This window comes from Gossypium hirsutum, chromosome A10 (genome assembly GCF_007990345.1).
Source record: "Gossypium hirsutum isolate 1008001.06 chromosome A10, Gossypium_hirsutum_v2.1, whole genome shotgun sequence".
Taxonomy (NCBI): domain Eukaryota; kingdom Viridiplantae; phylum Streptophyta; class Magnoliopsida; order Malvales; family Malvaceae; genus Gossypium; species Gossypium hirsutum.
In genome coordinates this window covers 104,626,366-104,638,015 of record NC_053433.1, presented here as the reverse complement: position 1 = coordinate 104,638,015, position 11,650 = coordinate 104,626,366, and the positions used below count along the sequence as shown (strand labels likewise).

At 31.6% G+C, this 11,650-nt stretch overlaps 1 protein-coding gene and 1 long non-coding RNA gene across 2 annotated transcripts; one reads left to right on the top strand and one right to left on the bottom strand.

The window, feature by feature from the left end:
• On the top strand, positions 1-3,460 carry LOC107896441 (U-box domain-containing protein 44). Its single transcript, XM_016821606.2, has 3 exons — positions 1-1,429; positions 1,516-1,816; positions 1,895-3,460. Exons 1-3 carry the CDS (start codon positions 632-634, stop codon positions 3,337-3,339), a joined length of 2,544 nt encoding a protein of 847 aa, XP_016677095.2. The 5' UTR covers positions 1-631; the 3' UTR covers positions 3,340-3,460.
• Positions 3,461-4,797: 1,337 nt separating this feature from the next.
• Positions 4,798-5,446, bottom strand: LOC107895948 (uncharacterized). Its single transcript, XR_001683528.2, has 3 exons — positions 5,288-5,446; positions 5,096-5,159; positions 4,798-4,984 (listed from the first exon to the last, which is right to left on the bottom strand). It is a non-coding gene; the product is annotated as an uncharacterized lncRNA (long non-coding RNA).
• Positions 5,447-11,650: the final 6,204 nt, after the last annotated feature.

Genomic DNA, 11,650 nt, shown 5'->3' with positions numbered 1-11,650 from the left:
AGCTGACATTGACATTGCCAAGGAAGATACTCTTCTCCACATAACTCCAAATTACAAACTTCCATCCCCAACATTTTCATCTTTTAATTTCCTCTATTTCTAACACTGGAATTAAGATTCAATTTCTTAGTCTTTTTCCTCACTCTTTTTGTCTTCCAATCTTCAGGTTAAGTTCCTTCTCTTTTCTTCACCCTTAATTATTTACACTTTTTTGTGTGTATATAAATCTAAATTAGTTTGTAAATTTCCATGTATATGATCTTTGAAGCATGTAAAATTTCCTGTTATTCCTGAATTTGCAGCCCCTGTTCCTGTTTGACCTCTGTTTAGAACTCTGGGAAAATCCTCTGTTTTCCTTTTTTTCTTCCCTTTGTTCTTTTTTCATTCATTGAACTATTTTATGTGCTAATTTGTTAATTTTTTAGTGATATAAGATATTTGAAGTTTGTAAAGTTTCTTTTTGATTCTGAGTTTACAAAACCCTGCCCTTGTTTGACCTCTTTTTAGACCCTGGAAAATCCTCTGTTTTCTTTCTCGGAAAATCCTCTGTTTTTCCTGGAAAACCTTTTCTTTTTCTCTGGAAATTCATTGATATCTTTGGTTTTTTTTTTTAAATACCCAGTCCTTGAAAATGAAAAAAACTGATTCCAGAGCCTTCCCTGAACTTATATCCGAGCTAGTAGCCTCAGTAGAAGAGGTGTCCTCAATTGCTAAAGACTCAGAGAAGGGATTATTCATTGAATTCTCATGTCTTCTCAATAAACTTGGTTTAATTTTGAGTGATATAAAGGATAAAAAAGATGTTATGGACACGAGAACGATCCGAAAAGCGATTGAATCGATCGAGAAAGAGCTTCAGCGTGTGAAGACTTTGATCAAAAGCCCTGATTCAAAGCAACCTAATACATGGATTGAAAATGTGACACAGGATCTTGGGAGATCCTTAGGCCTTGTGTTGTTTGCTAGCATTGATCTTCATCTGGAAATGAAAGAAAAGATCAGTGCATTGCATAAGGAATTCATGAATGTCAGGTTCAATGGAAGCTTAACTCCGAGTTCTAGTCCAAGTCTGGGACCGAGTCCGAGCCCGAGTCGGCCTCCTAGTCCAAGCCATGGATATGAGTTTATCACTGCCAATGCATCAGAGACAGAAATTGAGGAGGAAAGAACTGAAATCATAGAGGAAAGATCAAATCTTACTATCGACGATGTCATCTTGCAACTCAAGTATGGCAATGATGAAGAGTTCAATTTCGCGCTTTTGTGGTTTAACGAGTCGATTAGGCAGGGATTGATTACGAATGAATGGATAAATGAAGGAGGCATTGTTCTCATTCTAGTGAATAGGTTGAGTTCATGTAAGCCGAACAACCGGTTGATCATTCTTCGGATATTGCAAAAACTTGCTTCCGAAAATTCCGAAAACAAGGTGAACTAATTTTTTTATTTTGCCTTGATATTTTCAGTTGAATATTTTCTTGTTAGTCTGTCTTACACCGGTATGCTAGTTAACAGGAGAAGATGGCAGATGCAGCATCGTTATCGGCATTGGTGAAATCGTTGACACGAGATACGGAAGAGAGGAGGGAAGCTGTAGGGCTGTTGCTTGATCTATCAGACCTTCAAGCAGTTTGGAGACGGCTTGGTCGAATTCAGGGTTGCATTGTTATGTTAGTTACAATGCTTAATGGCGACGATCCAATTGCTTCGAGCAATGCAGGGAAGTTGTTAAATGCGTTGTCGAGCAATACGCAGAATGCGCTTCATATGGCCGAAGCCGGTTATTTCAAACCGTTAGTGCACTACTTGAAGGAAGGTAACACAAAAATGCCCTTTATTTGCTGCATTTGATTGTTGATATTAGAATGTATAGTAAATTCTAATGTCTTGCTAGGCTCCGACATGAGTAAGATCCTCATGGCAACTGCGTTGTCGAGAATGGAGGTAACAGATCAAAGTAGAGCTTCCCTTGGAGAAGATGGAGCGGTCGAGCCTCTCGTAAAGATGTTCAATGCCGGAAAGCTTGAAGCGAAGTTATCTGCACTGAATGCATTGCAAAATTTGTCAAATTTGTCGGAAAATGTACAACGGTTGATCAATTCCGGTATAGTGGTATCTCTGCTTCAGCTCCTTTTCTCTGTAACATCCGTGCTCATGACTCTCCGGGAGCCAGCTTCGGCAATTCTTGCACGAATCGCACAGTCAGAATCAATTCTTGTTAATCAAGATGTAGCACAGCAAATGCTGTCCCTTTTAAACCTCTCAAGTCCTATAATTCAATGTCACCTTCTGCAAGCACTGAATAGCATTGCAGGCCATCGTAATGCATCGGAAGTTAGAAGTAAAATGAAGGAAAACGGTGTGATTCATCTTCTTCTACCATTTCTAACAGAAAGCAACATGAAAATCAGGACCGGCGCGTTGAATTTGCTCTACACTCTCTCGCAACATTTACCGGAAGAATTGACCGAACAGCTCGGAGAAAGCCATTTGAACACCATTGTTAACATTATCTTATCATCACCATTGGAGACTGATAAGGCTGCTGCAGTTGGCATACTGAGCAACATACCAATCAGCAATAAGAAAGCGACTGAAGTTCTTAAGAAATCGAATCTGCTACCAATTTTGATATCCATGATGAATTCAAGCCCTTCAATGATATCGAATTCGTTAGCAGAAGGTGTTGCGGGCGTACTTATTCGATTCACGGTTCCTTCAGATAAAAAACTACAGCTTCTCGCAGCACAAAACGAGGCGATCCCATTGCTCGTCAAACTGCTATCTTGCGGATCGTTAGTAGCAAAATGCCGAGCCGCGGCCGCACTCGCGCAGCTATCACAGAACTCGGTATCACTTCGGAAATCGAAAAAGAAAAGTTGGTTCTGCGTCCCTCCATCGGCAACAGCGTTCTGCGACGTCCACGATGGGTACTGCATTGTTAACAACACGTTTTGTTTGGTGAAAGCGGGTGCAATCCCGCCATTGATACAAATCCTGGAAGGCAAGGAAAGGGAAGCTGATGAAGCGGTTCTGAATGCATTGGCGACGCTATTGCAAGACGAAATCTGGGAAAACGGAAGCGATTACATTGCTAAAAACGCAGGCGTGGAAGCGATTATCAAAATCATGGAAACCGCAAGTGTGAAGGCTCAGGAAAAAGCGCTTTGGATATTGGAAAGGGTATTCGGAGTAGAGGAACTTAGAGTGAAGTATGGGGAATCAGCGCAAGTGGTGCTAATTGATTTAGCTCAAAAGGGTGATCCCAGGCTAAAATCAACGACTGCAAAATTGTTGGCTCAGCTTGAACTCTTACAATTTCAGTCTAGTTACTTTTGAGACTACCATTCCTCAATGTATCGTTACAGTTTTGTAAATGGACCAACCAACAAATTTTTGTAAGGTTTTCTTTTGTTTATTTATGAGTCTGTAAGGGATAGCAAAGTCTGAATCCTTTTAAGTTGCATGTGATTTAATTTTTTATTTAATATTTCAAATATTATAGTTCTGACATTATAATAGTAACAAATGATTAAAGTATGAACTAAGTTTGAATCCTCCGGCGAGCTCAACAACTTTGGAATTCATTTAGCCCCTGATTTGTTTCTTCTTTTAGTGAGTTATGCCGATAGGGAAGTACTTTCAATTCTTTTTTGTTGGCATTTTTGGAATAAATTTTGCTTTGATAACTGTTGAAAACTTTTGACTTTGTTTCATGATTCGAGTTAGTATTTTTTTCACCCTTGGCATTTTTTGGGGAGCTATATTGATTGTATTATGAGATTTTTGAGAGAGTAATTATAATAATTTGGATTCGATTTTGAGATTGAAATTATCATGGTTGTAATTATTTTTGTTGTGAAAATAGATTATATTTAAGCTAATAATTTTTTTGAGTGAATTACTGAATAAAATTATTCTTTAAACGAAGTTCCGTAAAGATAACATCAATGAATCCAAACTATATTGACAAATGTTCTCCTTGCTTTACTCTATTCGCAAAATTTCCTTGTCCCAACTTTCTATCTCAACTCTTGTTTAAACAACTAATATAACAATAACTTGGAACTAAGTGCAAGCCATATAATTTCAATATCAAACAATTGACTTTGCAAGATGTGTTTGATTGGGCTTGTAGGTTTGAGATGCCATGTTTTGAGCATAAGGAACTGTTCTGAGAATGTAGGACTTTTTTTTGCCCAAGACTCCTTCAAAGTGAATATGGATGTGAGATTTACCTTAGGCTCTAAAAATTACCAATTGGACACTATGGTTCGAGAAGGTTGCAAGAACGTAGTTTCTATAACTAGCCTTAATATGCCGGGGTTGGCTAAACCTTTATCCATGAAGGCTGAAGAAATGGCCCTCATGTTTAGATGGTGTCATCAAATGGGTATTTTGGCTCTTGAAGTGAAAACTTACAATTTATCTCTTATCATTTTACTTACAGGCAATGTACGTGTTGATTCCATTTGGGACATCATCGAATTAAGTGGTTTATTCATTGGTTAAATTTGATGTGTCTAATGTTTCTAATTATTTTTAGAGTTCATCAGTTGTTTACTGGCTTCATGATGTCTTTATTTGTGAAATGTTTTTTGATGAATGAGAATTTTGTACACTCATTTCCTCCCTCTGCTATTCAAGCTTGGGTTTCTAACCGGAATCAATTATAAAAATAATTTTTTATTGAGACACTTTTTTTTTTAAAAAAAATGGAATTTTATTATAAAAATTCTTTATTTAACTAATGTAAATATTTCTCGCAATACAAAGAACAAAATACAACATTGTAGCTTAAATGTTCATTACAGAACTAGATTACTATTTCTTTAGTAATAAAGTATAAAAAAAGAAGTAATTGTAAACACACACACATTAATATTAATAATTTATATGTAATTCCACATTGCCATTTGACTGCTCCTTATTCTACAGATCGAAGCAGGCATCCCAAAGCCAGCAGCAACACAAAGCAAAGAGACTGCAAATAAATTCAAAGACAAAATATATAAATTAGATAAAAATATATAAATTAGATGGAAATACATATTTGTTTATCCAAGGTATAGAGAGAAAAGAATTGAAGACTTACCATCCTTCAAGGAAGCTTCTGTTCCTGCCGTTTCCTTTGTTTCTTGTCACCGGCTGACAACATGCTGGAAGAGGACAAACATGTTTAATAGAAATAAACCCCACAAATTTTGTATCATATTAATATTAAAATGAACGAAGATACACTGGAAACCCCAAGAATAATAATAATAAAAGTGACATTGAAGATGACCTGCTGATTTGTTGTGGTCGATAGTTGGCTGTTGCGTTTTGTGGTTTGCCATTGGAGAAATCAACAAAACTGTGTAAGAACGTAGGATGTTTATAGTTATTATCGTCTTAACGATGGATGGACAGGAAAGTGTTGTGTTTGTATTGTTTTATAGTTGGTGATTGTCTACAGTTTTGTAGAATCGGATTCTACTGATCCTAACCGAGGAGAATCACTTAAATCACTCTACTTTTACACGCCCTTTCTGCAATGTCGGTAAATATTCTCCCCTATCCAAAGAAGATTTTTTTTTTTAATTTTTTTAAAAAATGGATGAATAATTGATGTATTGATGAATAATAACACAATACTTAATTATTATTTAAATAAAAATAATAGAAGATTTATAAATTTTTCATAACTTTTTTTGCTAAGTCATATATATATAATCTTATTTTACTTAAAATGATACATTGTGTTTTTATTGACATGAAACTTATAAATATATCGAATATTATTCTTTTTAAAATAGAATGGGAAGTTTTATTAAATTAATCTATAAAATGAAATAATACAAATCATAATATTTATATTTTTTGAATTTCTATGTGGGTTTATTCTAAGAATAATTTAGTTTTTAATAGCGATGGCTATAAAACTAATAATAATATTTTATTTGTTACTCTACAAATGAATATTCATATTTAATACGAAATATTGAAATTTCATCTACCTTTTTATTGGTCTTAATCTATGACAATTTGTGCTTTCGGATTAATTTATACTATCCGCATTAAAGAAATCTGAAAGGAATAAATGAATCACTTAATCAAATCGATAGCCATCGCCACCAAATTCGGTTCTTCTCCATTCTTTAAGCATTTTCAGTTAATGCGATCCCATTATTTTTAAAACAAAATTCATGAATTAGGATTTTTAATTTCTAATTAAAAAAAAGTTTAATTTTAAAATCTTTGATATTAATCAATTATAATATATTCTCAAATAGGGAGAACGTGAATTTAAATCTTAAAAACCGAATGAAAATATAATTAATATAAATGCAAAATTCAAACTTGGAATAAAATTAATTTGTGGTGAAAGGGAATGCATGTCTAAATCAAAAACGGATGGCCGCCGTCACGATCATGGAAGACAAAACAATGGGTATTCACATTGTATTAAAACATTTAAACGACAGAATTGAGATGTTCTCCAATTTCAAGATTTTGGTAAAAATATAAAACCCTTTTCGAATATTTGCAATATCAAGTATTACTGCATAAAATGTCAAAAAGTATGAGCATAAAACCTTGCGGCAACTTTTGTAAGATTTTCAACACTAGTTTTCTTTTTCTTTTTTTGGACCGAGAGAGCTTCCTCCACATAGAACTCATGGTCATAAAATTTCATCAATGAAACTCAAGCTATCAAAATTGGTCATATTATTTATCATACCATCCAAAAATATTAAGTTGGAAAGAATGATTCAAGAAATGTTGATGGCAGGCATAATTCGAGATAGCAATAATTGTCTTGTCGAACTCACAAGTGTTCAAACCGTATCTTAAAAAGTTTTATGTTGATCATATTCTTTGAACATATTTTGTTGTATTCAAGAGACATTTGGCTCATATATATATATATAAGAGATTCTTTTTAAGGTTTTGATGAGTATTATGCTATATATGCTAAGATGAGCAAATGCTAGTTAAGTTGATTGCTTAGGCTAAGTCATTTTAATGGCAGCATAGTTAAGGATTTTAGAAATGTACAATTGAAGTCTCACAAATTGTACGATTTAGCTTTAAATCTATTTAAATTGGTTTAATCCTCAAAAGATGAAAATCCATAAAGAAAATTTAAAGCATCGAAATAAAACAAACTCAAAAGACAAAGAAGCAATGAAAGAATCAAAAAGCCACAAGAAATCAATGCCATCTATGGTTGAGCTCTCTCAGATCCAATGGTACAGATTGAAGTACATCAATGGTTGAGATAGTGCTTATCTACAAGACGAGAGTTCTAAGGAATTTAAACTCTACACATTCTTATCCTTTAGAATTTACAATATTTATTCAGGTAAAAATACAAGTTACTAGAGTATTTACATTTTAACCAAAATCCAATAGATGGGCCTTAAGTCTCTTCCAAGCAATGGACCAATCCTGTTAGGCCAAATGACCCCAAGTGAACATGAAGGGTCTATAATGTGCGCATCAGTTGCAAGCTCCTTTGTGCGGCCTGTGACATTCTCCCACACCTGTTCTAGCAACGCTCTCGCCACATCTTCAGAATGCAACTAGTCTATCTTGTCTTAGAACTACTACAAAGCCTCGGTAGGTTCCTAACTTTCCTCATTGTCGGGAAGTCCCTTCCATCAAACTAAGTACTCATGCCTTAACTTATAATACTTCCATCGAATCACAAAGTCTGCCATAATGCACTCAAGATCTCGATCATAGAAGACCTTAACTCCCATCAGTGCACCCTCGAGCTTTCCTCGATTTGGATTCTCCTGATCCTCATAATTTTAATTACAAAAGGCCATTTCATAATTTACCTAACTGATTTGGTAACCCGGTTAAGGATAACACCAACTCAATCAGAAGCTTAAATAATAGTAAGTATAGAATACAATTGATGGAAGTAATAAAGTGTACATAATAAAATTAAAATGTATGAAATTATTAAAATCAAACTTCAGTTGAGTGGTAAATTAAAGATTTTACTAATGCAATTTGTTTGGGTTCAAATCTCACCATATGCATATTTTTATTGGTTTAAATAAAAAGACTAAAGTACCCTCAAATAATATAACTTATTTTAAATATGAAAGGGCATTTTTTGTAATTTTCTAATCGAGTTGGTGCGCGATTGACTAATGACACCAACTCAATCAAGGATTTTATTAATAGTATAAATACACAATCGATGAAAATAATAAAGTGTGTATAATAAAATTTTAGCTGATTATTAATAAAAAAATTACTAATATAATTGGTTCGGGTTCAAATCACACCATATGCTTAATTTTATTCTTTTTTTTTTAAATAAAAAGACTAAAGTACTCTCGAATAATATAATTTATTTTAATTACGAAAGGGTAAGGGTATTTCGTAAATTCTTGAAGGAGTTGGTAACCTAGGGTAACACCAACTCAGTCAAGAGCAATAATAGTAAGTATAAAAATACAATTGATGGAAGTAATAAAGTATGCATAATAAAATTAAAATGAATGGAAATATCAAAATAAAATTTTAGTTGAGTGGCAAATTAAAAATTTAATAATGCAATTGATTTAGGTTTAAATCTCACTATATGCATATTTTTATTTTTTAAAAATAAAAATACTAAAGTACCCTCAAGTAATATAACTTATTTTAATTACAAAAATAATTAATTATAAAAAGATATTTTTGTAATTTTTCTAATCAATTTGGTGATCAGGTTGAGGGTGATACCAACTTAGTTAAGAGCTTAAATAATAGTAAATATAAATATACAATTGATGGAAGTAATTAAGTTTGCATAATAAATTAAAATGTATAAAAATATTAAAATAATTGAGTGGTAAATTAAAGATTTTATTAATACAATTAGTTCGATTTCAAATCTCATTATTTGCATATTTTTATTGATCTTTTTAATAATAAAAAAACTAAAGTGTCTTCGAATAATATAACTTATTTTAATTACAAAAGGGTATTTTCATAATTTTTCTAATCGAGTTGGTAACCTGGTTGAGGGTGATACTAACTCAGTCAGGAGCTTAAATAATAGTATAGATAAACATCATATGCAATTTTATGTAATTGTTTTAGTGTTTCATTTTTGTTAGATTATTCCCTCTTTAATATTTAACATAAGCTCATTTACATCAAATGTTGGTCCTTAACCGAGTTCATCACCACCATCTGAATTTGTATCATTAAGATTACCATTATTACTTTCTTCCATATACTTTTCGAAGTATGGATCATTTCAGATCCACCTATGAATGAAGTTGTGAAGTATGCAATATGTTAGTACAATCTAATGTTTTTTTATGCTATACTAAGGTGATCGTTAATATGAGAAATATTGTTTTAGAACAACAAATGTCCTCTCAACCACATTCTGAAGCCTTAAATGTCTAAAAATTAAAAAGTTCATGAGCCGTCTTTAGTGCTTGTGTCTAACTCCGTTCTTTCAACTGAAAATTTTTTGTATTTCTTTAATTAACATCTACCATATAATATTTGGGTTCGCGTTGCAAATAGTCAGTAACTTTAATCATAAAAACTCATATAAATTTATAATATATAATAAGAATTTATAATATGTAATTTAAGTAAAAAATATTATGAAATTTGTAATATATAATATTGATAAAAAAGAAAAAGGGTTTTATAAAGTGTCAAGTACATAATATAAATTTTGGTGATAACTTTAGAAAATTATTTTTTTTACAAATAAATTATGAAAAAAATTATAATAAATTTTTACAAATAAGTATATTATTTTTATAATATACAATATGGACACATAAATAAGTTATGTCCATACTTTTTGAGTGTAACATTTTATAAATAAATATATTATAATATTTTTATAACATGTAAATTATTTTTATAATAATTTTTTGTCATAAATTTAAAAAAATAGGATTTAAATAATATAATTTATAACTTTATATAGGATTTATAACATAATAAATTTTTAGCCATAATCATCCAAAAAAATCATACGTATTCATGCTTATAATATAAAAAAATTATAACTTAATCTTGTATGTCGAAACCATTTTTTTTGTTTTTTTTCGATTTAAAAATGATGATCAACTTTTTGGAAAGCGGAAATGGAGTCGCCACCAATCTTTTCTTGTTTAGGTGTAATCGGATCACCTAGAAATTTGGATTGTTTTAATAAAACATTTTGGTTTACTAAAACAATGATTTTGGTCTACGAAAATATGAGAAAATAGGCTCGGGAGTCGGTTACGTATGAGGAAGGATTAGCACCCTCATTACGCCCAAAATTGGTACCAAATCGATTAAATATTGTCCTTTTGTCTAAAATTAAAAATGTTTTTGAAATGTGGTTCTTGTTAATAACATTTGAATAACCCGAGTCATTTGCCAAAAATCTTCTTGTTTCGACGTTCGAAAATTTATAATTCGAAATAACAAAAGGATGCCCAACTATTTGGTCCAACGAAAAATCGATACCCAGCTCAGTAGGGCACGATTCCTCGAATTTTCAAATATTGACCATTGCCTCACCTTGGAAGATATGAGTGAAATTCCGAAGAGACATTCGATTATTTTGAACAAACGGGAGATTGCAACCCAACACGATAGGGCACTATTCCCCGAATTGCCAAACATCGAACATTTCTTTCATTTTAAAGAGTTTTTAGAAAACGTGAGTGAAATTCCAAAGGGATCTTCGATTGTTTTGAACAAATGAAAAAGCGCAACCCAGCACGATAGGACACAACATTTCAAATCCTCGATACAAGATCATTTTATAATTTCCAAAACTCATGCTTTTGAAATTTCAAAAGGATATTTAGTTATTTAGGTTAAACAAGAAAAATTGAAACCTAGTAAGTTAGGGTACTATTTTCTTGAATTTCCTAAATTCGAAATATTGTCTTATTTTTAATTTGAAAAAACATGGACGAAATCTCGAGAGAATATTTATTTGGTCAAACAGAAAATCGAAACCCAACACGTTAGGGCACAATTTCTCGAATTACCAAACACGAAATATTACCTCGCTTTGAAATTTTATTTTTTTATTTTTTTTAAAAGGGAGTGATTATGGAAACAAACTTGCAACGTATTTATTCGATTCATTTGAAGCAAAGAAAATGAAATGAATAATTTCAGGCAAATAGGTTGATTTCAAGCAAATAGGTTGGCAATCTCAATCATAATATAATACATGGGGATGCAAAACAAAGTAACAAATATGGAAAACATATATCAATAATATATTATACAATTTTTTGAAAAGTACAAACACGAAAATTGAAACATGCCCAATGATAATAATCTTACCACATACACTATTTAACGTTTCTAACTAATGGTTAAATAAAAATCTATTTAAGAAAAATATTTTAAAAGGTAATAAAAAATGTTAAAACAAATAAACTTGGAATGAACAATTTAAAAGTAGCTAAATTATATATATATACATAAACAGATAATACATGCAAAAAATTACAATAGATCGTAATATAAATAAAAATAAAATAAATAATACATAAAGTATATAAAGTTTAACATATAAATGAGCTTCAAAATAAGTATTATAAGAGGAAATTTAAAGTTAGTGTTATGCAAAATAATTTAAAAACCAAGATTCAAAAAATGTATATATGTATATAATATA